Here is an 18,887-nt window from a genome sequence, read left to right as displayed (position 1 = left end):
GTGCCATACACGATCAAAGGCCTTCGCTATATCCAGACCAACTGCCAGGCCTTCCCCCTTGCTTTCAATAGCCGCCGCCCATCTGTGTGTTAGGTATACCAGAAGATCGCCAGTCGACCGACCATGGCGAAAGCCGTACTGCCGGTCGTTGATCAACTGGTGACCCTCAAGGTATACCAAGAGCTGGCGGTTAATTATGCTCTCCATAATTTTGGAGAGTAGGGAGGTAATAGCAATAGGCCTGTAGTTTGCCGGATCCGAACTGTCTCCTTTTTTTGGGATCGGATGGACAAGGGCTGACTTCCATGAATCAGGGACTACGCCTTTTGAATAAGAGTGCCGGAATAAACGCGTTAGCACCGGCGTCAACTCAGGGGCACACGTTCTAAGCACGATTGGAGAAATGCCATCCGGCCCGCTCGACTTCCTGACGTCCAACGAAAACAGAGCTCGCCTAACAGTTTTCTGTCGGAACTGTACTTCAGGCATGGAGCTCTGACACCGCGGGATGGTCGGCGGTGTTTTTCCGTTGTCGTCAAGAGTCGAGTTGGAGGAAAAAAGAGTGCACAGGAGATCGGCTTTCTCTTTTGCCGTATGGGCCAGGGTGTCATTCCTCATGTGCAACGGCGGCATTGACGGCTGGTTGAAGTTACCAAGAGCAGCTTTCGACAACGACCAGAATTTGCGTGTTCCGGTCGGGTAACTGGAAAGCTGCTCGCCAATTTTGACGACGTGCTTCGATTTCGCACGGGCGATTTGCCGCTTAAAAAATCTGGAGGCACGGTTATATTTCCTCTTCAGAACTTTGCAGTTCGGATCCTTTGAGCCCAGCGCCGCAACCCAAGTTCGATACGCCTGTTTTTTGCAGTCAGATGCTGCTTTAACTGACGCATCCAACCAGGGCTGTGATCTGCCACCGATCGGTACTACAGAGCTTGGTATAAAAATATCCATGCCCTGCAGTATGACATCGGCTATTGCAACGGCGCAGGCACTAGGATCATCCGAAAGGAAACAAACCCTGCCCCAAGGGTAGGATGCAAAAAAGGAACGCATCCTATCCCAATCTGCTGACTTGTAGTGCCAAACGCGGCGGGTCGCTGGTGGTCTGCGACGTTGGCGTCGGATAGGCACTACACTCCTGACCAGGCAATGGTCGGACGTTCCGAGAGGGGCGTCGACAGAGACCTGGTAACCATCGGGATGTGTAGTCAGCAGAAGATCTAATAAGGACGGCATGTGGCTATCCACATCCGGGAGCCGCGTCGGCGACTCAACCAATTGGGACAGACCATACGCCAATGCAAAATTATGCACAGATCGCCCTGCGTAGTCTGTGGTACGTGATCCAAGCCATTCGGCATTGTGCCCGTTGAAATCACCCAAGACTACGATTTCAGCGGAGGGGATCTGAGCAAGCACGTCATCAAATGCCGCTTGAACGCAGCCCATGAGGTGATCCGTTTCTGCGTTACCACTATGGGACCTGTAGACATACGCATAGATGCGGATGCGGTCCTCTAAATCTACGCGGAGCCAGAGAGTAGACAGGCCCCTACCCTCAAAATTGCCGAGACGGCGACAGCAGATATCCTCCCTAACGTACACACATACCCCGGCATGAGGCATGAAATTATGCTCAATTTTGTACCCGGGGTACGTTAAATATGACGTATCGCTAGGTCGAGATATCTGCGTCTCCGTAAGGAAACACAAGGCCGGCTGCGCCGTCTCAAGGTGGTGGTGGACGGCGTTTAAGTTGGAGTGAATTCTCCGGATGTTACAAAAGTCCACTTTAAGCGTGGAGCGGGGTGCCGTGGTGTTGCTGCCCTGTTTGTCCTGTGACATACGCGGTACTGTGCCCTCCCCAGAATACGAGGGGCAGCCCGAGCGCGAATGCTCGGGGAGGGATTCTCCGACTCTACAAGAGCCGGTACCCTCCTGGGGTAATTTATTTTTTAGGACCGCTCTCATATTTTGTTGGGGGGGGGGGGGAAGAACGGGGGGGAATGGCCTCCGGTCCTCGACACTAACCTATGCGAAACATAGCGGCACTAGGCCGCTACTACACGCCGGTATTCTGTGCGAGTGTGGTAAGTAACCCGGACGAGTCTGGCGCGATTGTGCTGACGTCATAAGACAGCAGCGTGACTCTCCCACTAAAAAACAAACAACTAGCTTGCAAACAGGAATTTACCGTTAAACCAATTTTAAGGACGGAGGTAAACAAAAAATTAAAAAATTTTAACGTAAATTAGTAAAAAATTTAATAAAATTAAATAATTAAGCGTGTATCGAGTTAGCATATTATTTAATTAATTTAAGCAATATTGCTCCCTGTTGAGGTAATATTTACAGTGAAAAAATGTTCAAAAATTGAGGTGAGAAGAAGGTTTGTCGAAATGGTTATTTATTTTGCCACAACTATTTCCAACTCTTCAATTAATGAAAAGTTGTCCAAAAGCCCACATCCCACAAACTTGAAGGTAAAGAGTGGTACATCCCCCTAAACTAATGAGAGCTAGGTAAAAGTATTCTAATTGATGCCATATTCTGCGTATTAATCAGTAACGTGATAATTGAATGAACCTGTCACACATCCGTAACTAAGGCTCGGATGAACATTGATCTAATTTACTTGCCACGCTGATAGACTAAGAGCCAACATAGAAAATATGAATACGGGCATAAATAAAATTAGTTTGAATATATAGGTAGGTAAGCAACAATAAACAAAACAATAAAACAAACGCGTTTTTATTTTGTAGACCTATAATTTAAATTGGTTTTATTTAGGACGTTTTCTATAATTGTATATTACTATTGGATCTATTCGAATTCTACCAGTCAAGTCATTCTACAAGTCGGGAACTTGTGGTAGAATTCATAGATAACTTAAACGTTTAGATTGACTGACAGCTTTGAACACGTCGAAAGAAAAGCGGCAAACTGGTAGCTTTTACTCTTAGTAACGCACGCACACAATATAAAGTGGCATACATATCGAGAGTTTAAGACATAGCTGTCACGCACACTAAAATAATAAGTCTGGCCTGTTGTCATGTGTTTATACGTCTATATAGAGCCTTTTGCTATTAGGCAATATTAATTATTATTAGTAAATATTAATTTCCATCCACGTCAGTCACATTTTCAAAACAACTTTCTACATCCAAATATTGAAAATTTCAAACGTCCAAAATACTGATTATCTATTAGATTCCTATGGTAGGCAGTAGGTAGTTACCTCTCAAACGAATCAAAAAATCCAGGTACTTAGTAATTGGATTTTTTGATTCGTTTGAGAGGCAAAAAATCTTTAAGTATTATAATAATAAATATATTAGTTGAAAATATTAGACAATTGATGATGGTAACATCTAACCTCTACTATAATTTAAACTACATCCATATATTTTTGTAACAAAATCTGTATTTTGTTTAATATTTTAGCGAACTTTAGGCTCAAAAGTAACCCATCTATTGACATTTTGTGGATTTCATTTTTAAATACATCCTTCTATCGTAATCTGGCACTCAGCAAAAGCTGCTCCTAGTTTGGGCAAATGGTGCGACAGTGCGTTAATTATTAGAATATTGATATCTTAGTTAATTATTTATAAATAAATGACTAATTTCAAATGGTAGACATCTCTTGCACTAAAATGGTGATCTGATTAGGACGGAGCCTGACCGACGCGACATGACACGAACGAGCTTTATTTCCTTCGTAACAGACACTGTCTACAACACAATGTCTCTATTTCTGACCATAATGTCCAAGTAAAAATCATAGCTTAAAAACGAAAAAAAGGCGCCTTATAAATTAGAAATTCATTTCATTCTTAGATATGGATGGTTCGTTCTGTAGCAAAATAAAATTCATTGACTCATTATAATTACAAAAATCTCAGTGGATTTAATATCAATTTGCTTGGCATTGCATGCAGCAGCCTCGTAAGCCGGGTCGTATCCTCAAATGTGTGCGATGGGAACGATGGTTGGTCCATGCGTCAACACGTGTACTCGTGGTGCTACTTGTGCGCCTAGTCAACCTATTTTGTATTTATTTGATGCGATTACAAATTGTGTAATCACGACCATCACGTCCACGAAGCATTCTTATACAAACAATGAATTCAAGCTCTAAAGGTTGATGCATTTATGAAATATTTGATATTGAACACGATTCATACATTATTTCATTCTTTTCTTTCATATATTTTTTCCATTTTGAGTACAAATCAAAGTACCTAGGTACTTAATGTTAGATTGGATTGATTTCCTGTGAAATTGTTTGTGTCATTAGGTTAGGGTACAAGGCCAAAATAGGTATTGAAAATACTATTTTAGTGTCACTAATATTGATATCATTGTATGTAAATTTTATATTTATGTAGATGAGATTGTTATGTAGTCCACTTAGTAGATGGAGGTCTTAGTGACTTTGGATGGAATGGAAAAGGAGAGCCTACCTCCTGTCACCTGGTGTTCAGTGGTCACTGCCTCCCACATTTTCTTGCAACACCAGAGGAAGCACAGGAGCGTTGCCGGCCTTTAAGGAAGGTTTCTTTTTTTTATTGTTATATAATATGTACAATGACGTTCTATACACGTTAAAGAGATATCATACGAAGTCTTATTTTTATGGAAAAGGAGGACAAACGAGCGTACGTGGTGTTAAGTGATCACCGCCGCCCACATTCTCTTGCAACACCAGAGGAATGACAGGAGCGTTGTCGGCCTTTAAGGAAGGTGTACGCACTATTTTTGAAGGTACCCATGTCGTATCATCCCAGAAACACCGCACAAGGAAGCTCATTGCACAGCTTTGTTGTACGTGGAAGAAAGTTTCTTGAAAACCTCATTGTGGAGGAACGACACACATCTACATAGTGGGGATGATATCCTAATTTATGACATGTTGTGCGAAGATGGAATTTGGTGGCAGGAATCAGGTGAAACAGCTCTATGTAACAATCCCCATGATAAATGCGACAGAAGACACAATAAAGAGACGTCTCTACGCAACGCCAGGTGAGTGAATATCGTATTTAAAGATTCTATTACAAACGGCTTATATTAATAGATGTACCTATACATCTATATATATAAAAATGAATTGCTGTTCGTTAGTCTCGCTAAAACTCGAGAACGGCTGGACCGATTTGGCAAATTTAGGTCTTGAATTATTTGTGGAAGTCCAGAAAAGGTTTAAAAGGTGAATAAATAGGAAAATGCTGCTAAATTAAATAAAAACAACAAATTTGGTTGTCCTTTGATGTGTCCTTACATAATTTCTATTAGAGAATTTATTGACGCACGGTTTGATGGTTCTGCTGTGAAACAATTTCATTACGACAGCAGGGTGCATATTTTACGAAGTAATTTTTGATGTTATGATATATTATTGACTGAAAGATTTTACCATTTACTACTTAAGTACAGTCCGTAAAAATCATACTTTTGCACCATGCATTTTCGCATTGTAAGTATGTATACCTAGGCTAGGCTTATTGCAAATCTCTACCGTGCTTATATTAGGATATTTTTTTATGAAAATAAGGGACGAGATGAGCTGGTAACTATAATGCAGTGCCACTCAGGATTCTTGAAAAATCCAAATATTCTGTGCGGTACTACAAATGCGCTCGTCACCTTGAGACAAGATTGACCATTGGCCCAGTAATTTCACTAGCTACGGCGGCCTTCAGCCCGAAACAATAATGTTTACACATAACTGCTTCACGGCAGAAATAGGTGTCGTTTTGGTAGCCATAATCTAGCCGGCATCCTGTGCAAAGGAACCTCCCACTGGTGAATAATATTAGAAAAATATCAGTTATTTACTATAAACAGGCAAAGCAAGGCTTTATTATGCCTGTATAAAAAATGAACGAAATATAAAATGCGAAACTCAAACATAATCAGTCTCTAGGTGTTTGCGTTGTGCTTCATCGCAAATCCTAAAACCAACAACTCCAAATGAATTTAACAAAAGAAAAACAAACGCACTCCGCGAAATTAGACGGGATCTCAAAAATATTTGCACAGCCGACCTTTGCGTAATTCTATTTGCGTTTTTCTGATTTGGTTTGATCAGCGTTGGAGTTTTTGTAAATACACTTCTGTTTTGTACAAAAAATTGCAACGCGTAGATAGATCTCACTTACTGGGAACCTATCGCATAGTTCTACCTACCTACTGAGGTAGAAACGTGTAATTTTTACTTCAACTTGAACTATTACATATTCTTTGTTTCAACGGTCAACCTACATTACTTTTAAATAAGATATTCTTTCATAAACACTGATTAAATTAATCTTACGCTCTAATATCAACCTCAAAATGTTTTTGGTAATATTTTATTAGAAGTTGTTAAACTTATCTTCGAAAAGTTGTGATGACCATTTTTGGTCATCTTTATCAGAACTTCCATTTTCCTAAATGATACTTTCCATAAATAAAATATGTTTGATTTGATATTGAAATACCAAAAACGTTCTGATAAGTTTAAAGAGGCTTTTTTTATACTTAATCGGATCAATTTAAAAACATACAATATTTATAATAACAATATTTGAATCTGAAGACAGCCAATTCCGCAATATTAAATTGAAAAAATTCACACAATTTCTGCATATAGAAAATGTCTACATTTTTTCATCAGATTTGTTTTGTGAAAATAATCAACTTGAAATCTGGTTTGTTTGGCTATAAAAGGCAACAAAGCATTATTAACATGATGTTACAATATTATGTTCAAAGGATTCTCTAGTATTTGCTCTGTCTATAATATTTCCTTTCAGTCGGTAATTTAGCGAAGTAAAAATATTATACTGGAGCAAGAGTGAACGCTTATCTTCTGTAGATATTTGAAGTAGAATAGGAGGGTTTTCATTAAAGTATCCGTATATCTGGAGGTACATAATCTGCATGCATTATTTAGTTCGGCGGTCGTGTGTACGAATCCAAACGCGAATATTATGTAAATCGCCGGGCCCTTAAGCGAATCTCTGATTTTATATTCTGTATGAAACGGGAATTCCCCGGAATTAAGGGATCTAAGTGACTGCCTACTTCAAAATAATATTTATTTTCTTTTGCCTTTGAGGTTTATTTAACATAAGACTTATAGAGGGCTCTCTAATGATATAAAGTATTTTATTTTTAGTTTTCATATCTACATTATTCACATGGTGTGAAATGGTACTTATTGATATCGATTAGACATTAGGTACGACAAAAAAATGTGGAAAGATCTGGAGGAGCCCCTTGTCGTCGGAAAAGCGAGCAAATATTAACATATGATATGGTATATAGTAGGTGAAAAAATGTACATTTTTTAGTTTGCTTGCAATAAAGGCTTCATTCATTCATTAGATATTAGATGGAACAACAAAAAAGATATAAATGTAGTTTTACTACTTGTTTGACCAAAGAGCGCCTTTGCCAGCTGATGGTAATTGATCACTGCCGCCCATACTTTCTTGAAGCACCAAAGAGTGTCCCCAACCTTTTGGCGAAGGTACGCACTTTTTATCGTAATGCTCAGGCAACACTGGCCAAGGAAGCTCATTACACCACAGATTCAAATTTTTTGAATAATGTTTGCTTGGCTTTTGAATTATATATTAGACTGTGCGAAGTTTGTGGCGAATAGTTCAAGTTGCTGGCGAAAAGATCTTCGGAACACTAATGAAGTATGTATTGAAGCAGTACAAGACATTCATACATACAATAAACTAAACCCAAGAGCCTATTATTTAGTAGTTCTCGTTTGTGTACTATCTACTGTCAGTAATTAGCTGTCAATAATCTGAAGCTGTCCCAATATACCCGATTAGTCATTCTTATCACCTTATATGGGGAGGCGTGAATTGAAATTTCCATACAAACTTCTATCGCTGGTAAGCTTGATGCGTCTCCTTGACAGACAGCGTGATCGGATAAGGTGAGTTACCGTCGATAAGTTTATTGGGACAGAAAAGACAACGATGATTACGATTTTTATATCAAATAAGAGATAGACTGAATATTGGGAACGGCTGTAAGCCATTGAGATAGGTCAACCTAGGCAAACATACATTCTGAGGAGCGTCTATCGTTGGAAATATCCAATGAGAAGACGCTCCCATTTGCAAATGGTTGTCTGTTACCTTTGCTTACCACTACGAGCGCCAGGCGTGATTTAAGCTAGGTATGTATTTGTGTATCAATCCGTTCAAAGGGAGGTGTAGTTAAAATAGTATCGTCAACACGAGCCTAACAAAAAATTTTAAAAACTACTTCCTTTTTCTGGAAGCATAATATCTTAAATAAAGCATATATCTAAAAAAATCCACGATTAGATTACCTTGTCACTTATCAGTTTACACATTACACACTACATTTTGCATCAACTAGGAACCCTAGTTTAATTTTAGTTTACCCTAGAAAGAGACCGGGAAATCAAATAGACAGCTGGGTAATACCAATCATGCACTACCAAATGAATTTACTTTAAAATCAAGACATTTAAATCCAATTTCGTGGGCACAGCCAAAGTAAAGGAAGACTTGTTGGATGGTAGAGAAATTTCTCCACTGGTGGAAATATAGGTACACAGCATATGGACAAATATGTGACGTGGTTCGTTGTGGGAGAATATTTTCTAGAGGATTTCGATATTAAGCGGAAAGAAATAAAAATAAACTTTAATAGTATAACACTTTATTTTATAAAACTAGCATAGTAGGCACTTACTTTAAAAAAATATATCTTTGTGTTGCAGACAATTGAATAGGTTTACTTATATTAGGTGTTAAACACTTCAACCGTTAAAACACAACGTGTTTCAATGTACAACACAACTGTGCTGTTAAACACGCCATGCGTGTTAGAGCGTCTAAACTTCTCGTGATCGACGCCGCACACCTATATAATACCTTTCTAGGTCTAAAAGTGGTTTTGTGAAAATGTAAAAATTGAAAACGTTTGGAAGATTTCCAGTAAGTTCAATTTATTAGGTTTCATTCAGGCGTTCTCTGGCCTTAGCGTCAATCTTAGCACGACTAATAATTCTTCTAGGTCGGTAGGTTAATCGGTATTAATGAGAAAAAAATATCGAAACAATATTTGTTGCATACTTAGATATGTTGGAATAAATTAATTATTAAGAATGAAAACTGAAGTTTTTAAAAAATTACAATATCTTCAAAAATTTTTTTTTAAACTTTTATTAGGTTTTAAATTGTAGCCTCTTCTGTAGAATAAAGTAATAAAACACATGTTTCAGAAGAGTCGATGAATCATCATCGGTATCCGAGTAATAAAATTATTTAAATAACTTGTCATATCATTTCTACCCAATACTATTATTTTTAACCTACTTCAAAAAAGGAGGAGGTTCTCAATTTGTCGGTATTTTTTTTACTGTATAAAATAATTAAGATCAGTCGTTAATTAGTTCGATGGTTTCCCATCTCTATTATTTATCTCTGGTAACCTGAACGCCATATTATTAAGGGCATGTAAAAAATAGACTTTACACATTTTTGTTTTCTAAGGAGAGTTTGTACAATTAAATTTTAAGCTAAAAAACATATCAAAATCTAGCAAGGGGTTGTCTTTATTTAAAAAAAATGTTATTTTTAATCTTATTTAGTTTTTTTAATGTTTGCTTCAATAATAACTACGTAATAGTTATTTAATTTGTCTTTTTCACATATTGTTTCGGATTTGGTAGTAAAATTACATCTCAAAAGTACACCTCGTATATTAATATCAGACACTTGCTGCCCGCATGTGACTCTTAGTGGATTATTAATATAAGACACGTGGCAGAGGCTTACAATACAAAGTGTTTAAAAAATATTAAATTAATATTATTTCATTATATTAATGATATCATGAACATATTATTACTGCAAATTATAACAGTCTAAGACTTACTAAAATATCATAATATATTTTATACGATATCACACCTTTTAATCATTTAAGCAATTTTTAATAACTTTCCACATAATACATACTAGATACGTAACAGATCTTTAGTGCAACTAAATTAACAGCAATAAATCTAAGCAAAAATAATTAAATAACAATCTGAAATAGAGAAAAAATTTTGGAATAAAACAGCATTAATTTATCATTTCATAAATGAAAAATATATGCCCTTTTTAAAATGGAGATCATTATAAAAAAAAAATAATAAACTAAACGTATTATATACAATATACATGCATAGATAATTTATACGTCTAGATAGACGGTTTATCGGTTGTCTAACTAATCCATAGAAATGTTACATGAGTTTTGCATTTTTTAGAGGACACAATTTTATTTTTGGGACGTGTGGGGGTCAATAGAAGCGTAACCCCAAGTTTGCGGGGTGCAGCCCTTATCCCCCGGCAGCCATCTTGGAAAAAGGGGTGCAAACATCTTCTTCGCGATATCTCGGAAACTAAGCATCCTACAGAAAATTCGCATAGATATAATTTGTAGCAAATCGCTTTGCCTACTACTACTACTTAATAATTGTTAGCCCTTAACTTAAAATTAAAAAAGTTGTAAACAAAAAAAGATGAGAAAATTTCTATAAAAAATTTTCTTTTTTGTTCTATAACTTTTTTTATACATTTTACAAAAAAAATATCTTAAAACAATCTTGTAGATGATCTTTTAAGGAAAATTTTTATGTATATTTTTTATTAATTTCCTTCATTTAAAACGCTGTTACAGTGCTCCAAAGTCGACCGGGTATTAGTCAATGCTCATGAGAATCCGATCAAAAAAAATGCAATATTCGGTCCTTAAATTGTAACATTTCAATGGACTAAACAGCAAGAGACTATCTAGGTGTATATATTATCTAAGGGGTATCATTATAAGAAGTGAGTGAGGGTCGTCAAGAACAGCCCTGAGCCCTTGCCAAGGGCCTGCAACTCAATATCGAACTGATGGACCAATTCAAACATGAAGGCGATATCGGCGGCGGTGCCGTTACTACCTAACGACTCGGGCACGAACAGGCGGGCAAATATGGCCGCCTATATCTCTATTTATATATAATGAAAATGGTCTTTGTTCGAGGCTCTTTCAAGCCTAAACCACTGATCGTATCGATATGAAACTACCACCATTGGATGCGAAATTTATCCTAGTTGGTTTATGGCTACTTATTTTTTTTATTGGATTTATAATAAGATAAATATAATTTAATTTATTTCCTTTTAAAATTCGCCCAGCGAAGCGGAACAGCTAGTCTAGCATAATACAGTTTGAATCTATCACTGTCACATCCGTTAGCGGCGCTAGTGCGTACGTCATTGTCGGTGACGTGAAGTTAGTTATTATTGTCCATCAGTAGAGCGCTCATTTAGAAGCCGCAGTCGACTTCAAACAACACGATGGATACCAACAACGTGACGCCCGATCTTAATACAAATGAATCTGCGACATATATAATAAATGAAAAGAAAGTAAATGAAATAGAAATGGAGACACCAAGCAATTCCATTGATCAATATCTAAACACGCACCTTACACTTCTCTCTTGGCGATTTCAGGGTGCCTTACACACCACAATACTCAAAAAACAACATTAAGTCATACAGTTCATACTAATAACACAAATTCAGTGTCAAGCCGTATAATGATTAATTCTTACTCGGACGGTTGGCTCAGTTGGTAAGAGCGCTCGGACGGAACCCGAAGGTTCCTGCTGCATCGTCAAATATTTTGGAACAAATTAAATTTGTATATTTAGTTTTATTATTTAAAGGTTTTTATTCATACTTACATTATTCATACTTACATATATCGTTGAGATTATCTATCTACGACTACTTTTGTCCTTGTTTTTTATTTAATTTTCGTGTCCGTCATTAAAAACGAGAAGCATTTGAAAATATATCCAAATCATATAAAATACATGTATCACTCATATCACAATCAAAATATTATTTAAATAAGAAGCATAATAAAATATTATGACGTTGTTCGGAAAGTTAACTAGATAATTTCTGGATATTATTATGTACTTAATAAAATAAATACTACATTAAGCAACAACAAGCCTTATTTACCAAAAGTCCATTAAGGCTTTAGCCTATCACGTCAACTTAAGGTCCATTACATATAAGAAGCGAAATAAAAAACAAATCGATGACGCCTCTAACCTTGAATTTAAATAATTTACAAACATGCAACAAAGGCTACTTCGCCCATATGATAAAATTTATTTTATTTTAATGCACAATCTTGTATATTTACACCATATTTATGAAGAGTAAAGAATGACTTTAAATTTGTGATGTACACACAAAACAGAACGAAGTATTCACAATTCACAATATAACCGGGGCCCCCACTGACCTCTACTATATACCACTGGACTGGAAGCTGTCATATTGCTTTTGTGCCTGTTTGATATTCACCTTTTTTGGCACTGTTGGCCATGTAGCGAGAGTCTGCGGTGCTAAAACTAGTGATGCAAACCTCAGAAAACGTCGATATATGGTGTGAAACTATTTAGAAAAAAAAATGTGTACTTTATTACGTTGATTCTTGAAGAATAAATAACACGGAAAACGAATGAAATTAATTTAAAATGCAAAAATACTTCAGAGTATTACACGTTCCTTCGCAGCCATTTGTATTATACGTCAAAATTAGTTCGGCCCCTTTAGTTTACGCTTTTGTCTCTTATAACCAATATGCTGTTAATTATGAGTAGGTATTATATTCATAATTTAAAAAAAAGTACAAAAAAGACTACAAAGTTACGATCTCTATTCTATTAATTTACCTATTCTACATTGCCCGAATTTTTTTCGGTAATTAAAACAAAACCTTAAAAGTGGTTTATATATGAGATCATTTATACGCCTATATAGACTGTGACAGCTGTGAAAACGTCGAAAAAAATTGAGGTTCACAGTTAATCTTTTATAAATGTTGTTAAATTATAATAGTATAAGCAATGCACGCACACCAACACAAACCTCGAGTATAAGACGTAGCTTGTCACGCACACTAAAGTATTAAGCCTGGCCTGTTTTCATCCAGCAGCAAGGACCTCTATCTAGACGTATAAACTATCTAAGCTTAATATAATATATTATAATGGAACAAGAAGCTAATATTTATTGATCAGACTGTAGGACCTGATGCTAAATAATATTCGTTTTCGATGTTACGACCTTTCGAAATCATAGGAATCAGAAGAAAATAATGACATATTTTTATTTGCACGTAAGAAAGTCTGGCTTATCGACATTTTAATTTTAGAAATGCCTTGCCAGTCCAGTTATAATTAGTATAGTTATATCGAATGAACTAGAAAGGATAAGTTAATGTAACGGAATAGATAAAGGGTGTCATATTGTGCCTAACAGTGATAATTTGACAGAGCTCCGGTCAGGAATAATTAGATTAATAACTTGACATTCATTTTACGACGCCATCTTGTTTGTGACGTGATTCTATTAACTAACACCGGCGTCAGTTAAAGCCACACAATCTAACATAATAACAAAATTAATTTTATTCACAGTTCAAAGTGATCAAGCGACCAACAAATGGAATTTCTCCTTCACGATGCGATCTTGTTTCTTCTTTTCATTTTCCTCTCTCTCTTTGCAGTAATTCTCTTTCAGCACTAAAGCACTGATAACTCTCTTAGAACGCAGAGTTACAATTTAGTAATACCGACATCAATAAAAGCCATGTGAAATTCAACTTTATTGGAAAGTAGTCGATCGTCGTTGTCGTCATTCGCAGCCCAGGTGGTTGCGAAGCTGAAGTGGCATTGGGCAGGGCACATAGCTCGGTGGACTAATGGCTTGATACTGTAAGAAGTGTCTGAAGACGAAGGTGTTCAGCCAGTGTGTGTTGCCAGTCGATAACTATAAGCCTGATGAGAAAGGTCACGGTCGCTCAGAGGGCAATGGAGAGGGCTATGCTCCGAGTTTCTCTGCGAGATCGAATTAGAAATGAGGAGATCCGTAGGAAAACCATAGCCCAAATTATTGCGAAACTGAAGTGGCAGTGGGTAGGATACATAGTTCAACGGATACATGGCCGGTGGGGCAGTATAGTCCTCGAATGATGACCACGTATAGGAAGACGCAGTTGGTAGGCCCCCCGCAAGATGAACCGACGATCTGATCAAGATCGCCGGGATACGTTGGAAAAGGGCAGCGCAGTACCAATCTTCAATTGATACTCTTAATTGCAGTGGTGTGTCAGTGTAGATCGTTCGACATATCCAGGTCGTCGTGGTCGCTGTGGTGGGTGTGCCAGCGCGGTGACACGGCGTCATGTTCAGCGAGGGCCGTGAGCCGCACTGCTTCCAGACGTCGCTGTACGTCTCCGAGCAGCGCGCGCTCAGAAGGTTCTGGATGCCAGCAGCTCTGCATTATGTCCCAGCACTCGTCAGAGAACTGGGGCAGCCGCTCGGGACGCCGACCTACACGACCAATCAACACTCAATATGTTAATAATAAATAAATAATTATTATTATTCAGACTATTATCTTTTTTAAAGAAAATAAGGAACGTAACGAGCAGTACGTTCTGCTGATGGCTATTGGAAAGCCCTGCCCATTACACTGCGATCCCGCTCAGGATTATTGTGAAAGCCCAAAAATTCTGAGCGGCACTACAACTGCGCTCGTCACATTGAGACATAAGATGTTAAGTCTCATTTGCCCAGTTATTTCACTAGCTAAGGCGCCCTTCAGACCGGAACACAATAATGCTTACACATTACTGCTTTACGGCTGAAATACTCGCTGTTGTGGTACCCATAAAAAGTAGCCTCCCAGTGGAATTCAAAATCTATCATCACACTTATTAAATGAAGACGTTTTCAGGTATGTTTAAGTAATATACCATTTCTATAGTAAGGCGATAAAATGGTGCATTACATGATACCTTTCTTAACTCTGTGCCAAAGCTGCTCCTTGTTCTGGAAGTTCCCGAAGTTGGCAGGAATTGTGACGTCACCCGCGCACAAGTACCTGAAATTTCATATTTTTCATCACACTTGCTTACACATATGCAATTATTAAAATACCGCGAGTGCTACACTTTTAAATGAAAAACTTCTTAAAGAATTTCATAATATCTTAAAATTATACAAGGGTATATAAATATACCCTAATTAAAATTTACATTATTTATTCACCCCGCCGCATCGTTGACTTTACAATGAAAATTGTAACTAGCGACTCATTACTTTGTATATCTTTAAACGAGCTATTCTTGAATATATATAATCCGAATCTCGGAAACAGCTCCAACAATTTTAATAAAATTTAGTATACAGGTAGTTTCGGGGGCGAGAAATCGATCTAGCTAAGTTTAAATTAAAAAAAATGTAGTTTTATCCATGGTTTGATGTGAAACAGCTTTTTTTATGGAATAGGATGACAAACGAGCGTACGGGTCACCTGGTGTTAAGTGATCACCGCCGCCCACACTCTCTTGCAACACCAGAGGAATCACAAGAGCGTTGCCGGCCTTTAAGGAAGGTGTACGCGCTTTTTTTTGAAGTTACCCATGTCGTATAGTCCCGGAAATACCGCACAAGCTACAATAACATTAGAACACAAAGGTAAATTTCGCCACTATATACTAGATTATAATAGGGACATTGGGTGATCCGAAAAGTAGAAACCCCGCTTCGAATCCAGATGTCCAATTAGTTTTTTTTGTTCAAGTTTTGTATATTATTAAAAATCCGAGCAAGGCTCGGTCGTCCAGATATTATTAGCTTACCAGAACAGAATCCCGAAGGCGTAAACATCAATGGTGCTCTGATAGCGTCCTTCGATCAGCTCTGGTGCCATATGTACCGGCGTACCCACCAGCGAGCCTGACACCAGTGCCTCAGACGTGCAGAAACCCAGATCGGATAACGCACCGTTGTCCTGTGCATCCAGCAACACATTCTTCAGCTTGATGTCTCGATGCACCAGTCCAAGCGAGTGCAAATAGCGGATACCTGCAACATTTTTATAGATTTTTTTTATTTGGTTCACTAATCCGATACACTCTAATTTGATACACTCAAATTATTGCATTTATTTAATTAACGTACAAAAACGATTACAAAGTAAGAAGATGGAGTTTCTTATTTCTTGCAGTATTATTTTTACAAAGTTTTACTACGCAACTCGGCATTTTAGTTTGATAGCTAAGTTCGACAAATCATGTGGAACGTCAACGTCACACATTGTTCGAGACGGCTCGAGTACGCCTACTTACGGGCGTATACTATTCGCACTTTGCGACTATGCCTGCGGTATCTAGTTAGAGTGCAGCGGAAAGCAATTCTTAATCTAAGTGTGGTATTCATCCAATGAGTCCTTTACAAGTAACTTCGTTATCACAGAAGTAAACTGTAAAACTAGCTCCTTCCAATATCTTTCAAGACCGATATGATACTTTTAAAGACATAACGAATCTCTGATCGAGTCGTATCATTTACAGTGACATGAACTTTTAGTGTTGCCTTAGAGCGCTTTCGCACTACGTGCAATGAATATGAATATGAATGAAATGATAAATGAAAATGAAGAACTTTAAAATTGTAAATCTAACTATTGTACACAGCGTCATATTATTTACAATCACATTGAAAATATGTTAGTAAAAGTAATGCTCGAGTTCTATGTTACAGAGTTTCTTAATTGTTATCTTAAAATTATACAAACTTTGACTATATATGTCAATTTCACAATTTTTATTACCACTTAACTCGTTATATAATTGGCACATACGATGAAGCGGATTACTATGTGTGACATTGTAGTAAAAGTGCGGTATTGGAAAAATTTTAAGTTTACGAGTGGCTTGCTTGCGAGTTATAAAGTGAACATCTGTAAAAAACAGAAATATACGTTAACATGTAGGGTGGTGTGCCTCCTCCTGGAATTGAACACGGCATGCCCTCAAATGTGTTCTAGATTTTATATAAAATTAAAACGACCTGTACAGACGAGTGGGTAGCGATATACTAAGCTAGAGGTCCCGGGTTCGAATCCCGGTAGGCGCAAGCATTTATATGGTGAATATCGATGATTGTTTCCATGTCATGGATGTTTAAATGTATTTATGTATGTTTATATGTATGTATGTATGTTTAAGTAAGTATATTGTATGAAATATATCGTTGTCTTGCAACCCATAACATAGGCTATATATGCTTAATTTGGAGCAAGATAAATTGTGTAATAAGTGTGTCAGTATTAAAAAAAAAAACAATAAAATTTAACGTATAGATCATAGTTTCTCAACCTTATTTTGCTCACCGCCCACTTTGAGAATATGTTTTTTTGTTTTACATTAGTACGTGATTAGCGTGTCTTTTCTGCCTTTTTAAACTATATTTTTTAATCTACCCACGCCCCATCTCAATGCCCCCTAATTTTCTCTGGGTCTTCTACTGCGCCCCCGAAAGTCTCAAACGCCCACAAGAGGGCGTTATCGCCCACGTCGAGAACCAATGGTATAGATGAACACAGTTCAACCCCACCGTCCCCAAGCCAACCATCCGCTATTTCTAGCAGAAGTCTTCTGAACCTAGGGACTTACGGATTGATTATGTCTACCTCCTGACAGTCTGCATTATACAGAGATCAAATGCGATACAAACTCAGAATCAGAATCACCTAGAATGTTGACCATAATCTGTGCGTATTGTGGGTAGACTGAACGTTTTCCTATTAATAATACAGCTGCAATGCAATGGCACTGGGTGCAACCGTGGTCTTAAGATTTCCTTGCGCACTCGTTTACTGCATGTGTTACATCTGGCCCATACTTCTATATGGATGTGAGGCGTGGACTATAAAAGAAGACCTCAGAAAACATATTGAAATGTGGGCATATAGACGTATGTTGGTCAGAAATGTGGAAGTTCAATGGAAGCGCCGCGTCAATGAAAAACGCGAACTCATGCAAACTATCAAGAAGAGGAAAGTCGCATATTTGGGGCACGTGCTTAGGCACGAGAGGTACAAACTCCTACAACTCATCATGATGGGAAAAGTTGCCGGAAGAACAAGCACCATCCGGGAGTGGACTGGCATCGCGAGTGCGGCAGAACTATTTCGCCTCGCGAAGGACAAACAATTGAAACTACAAAGCTGACCGTCAACCTTCGCTAGTCGGCGAGGCACGCGAAGAAGAAGAAGCAATGGGACTGCAAAGTTAGTTGATTAGATCAAACGCGCTTAAAATCATTGATCATCAAGCACAGAAGCCGTGATCATCGTTGATGCGGTATGTATGATGACGCCCTTTACATTTGACATGGAAACTTCTCAAGTCAATTACATAATAATACAATTATTGGGTTGAGTAATCTATCAACTGTGGACTGTATACTGTAGACAGTCTGGACTAAGCATTCGAAAAATAATAAAATATAATGACAATAATAATAATAAACTTTATTAGCAACATAATTAGGTATACATTACAAATTAGGTCGAAATTTATACCATTAAAAAGGAAACTTTAACAAAATAAGTGATTTCAACATAATATGTCACAATAATAAAAAATAATAATTGAAACAGACCGAGTGGAATTTAAAAAGGAATATGAAAACAATAACATTGAGGAGCAGTGCAATCACTTTAGCGTTGCCAATCGCAGGCCCACTCAGTATACGTCGAGGCAAATAAAAATATATGCCAAGATTTGAGACGATTAGCTTAACCGTATACCCGTTTCATCAATTCAATAAATGCGTTTTTACTCGTAACCATTGACGTACAATAAACAACTAGATTCTATTAAACCCCTATTAAAAGGTCGTCTAAACACAATTGCCTAATACAAATGTCTCGGTGACGTTGTGTCTACGTATTTTGTTTTAACAATTGAAA

The 18,887-nt window shown here is 37.5% G+C and overlaps 1 protein-coding gene across 2 annotated transcripts in view; it reads right to left on the bottom strand.

Moving 5' to 3' along the window:
• Window positions 1-12,962: 12,962 nt before the first annotated feature.
• LOC126970131 (dual serine/threonine and tyrosine protein kinase-like) overlaps window positions 12,963-18,887 on the bottom strand; it is a 39,545-nt gene continuing 33,620 nt past the window's right edge. The window contains exons 21-23 of one of the 2 annotated variants that reach the window (XM_050815863.1): window positions 15,769-15,994; window positions 14,923-15,008; window positions 12,963-14,455 (exon numbers count right to left, since the gene is read on the bottom strand). In XM_050815863.1, the coding sequence (XP_050671820.1) occupies window positions 14,232-14,455; window positions 14,923-15,008; window positions 15,769-15,994 (536 nt within the window). In that variant the 3' untranslated portion in view covers window positions 12,963-14,231. Of the gene's footprint in view, window positions 14,456-14,922; window positions 15,009-15,768; window positions 15,995-18,887 lie in introns of those variants that run through there. The other variant, XM_050815864.1, reaches the window with a different exon arrangement.

The sequence above is a fragment of the Leptidea sinapis genome, chromosome 20 (genome assembly GCF_905404315.1).
Source record: "Leptidea sinapis chromosome 20, ilLepSina1.1, whole genome shotgun sequence".
Taxonomy (NCBI): Eukaryota; Metazoa; Arthropoda; class Insecta; order Lepidoptera; family Pieridae; genus Leptidea; species Leptidea sinapis.
This window is presented reverse-complemented; position numbering and strand designations above follow the sequence as displayed.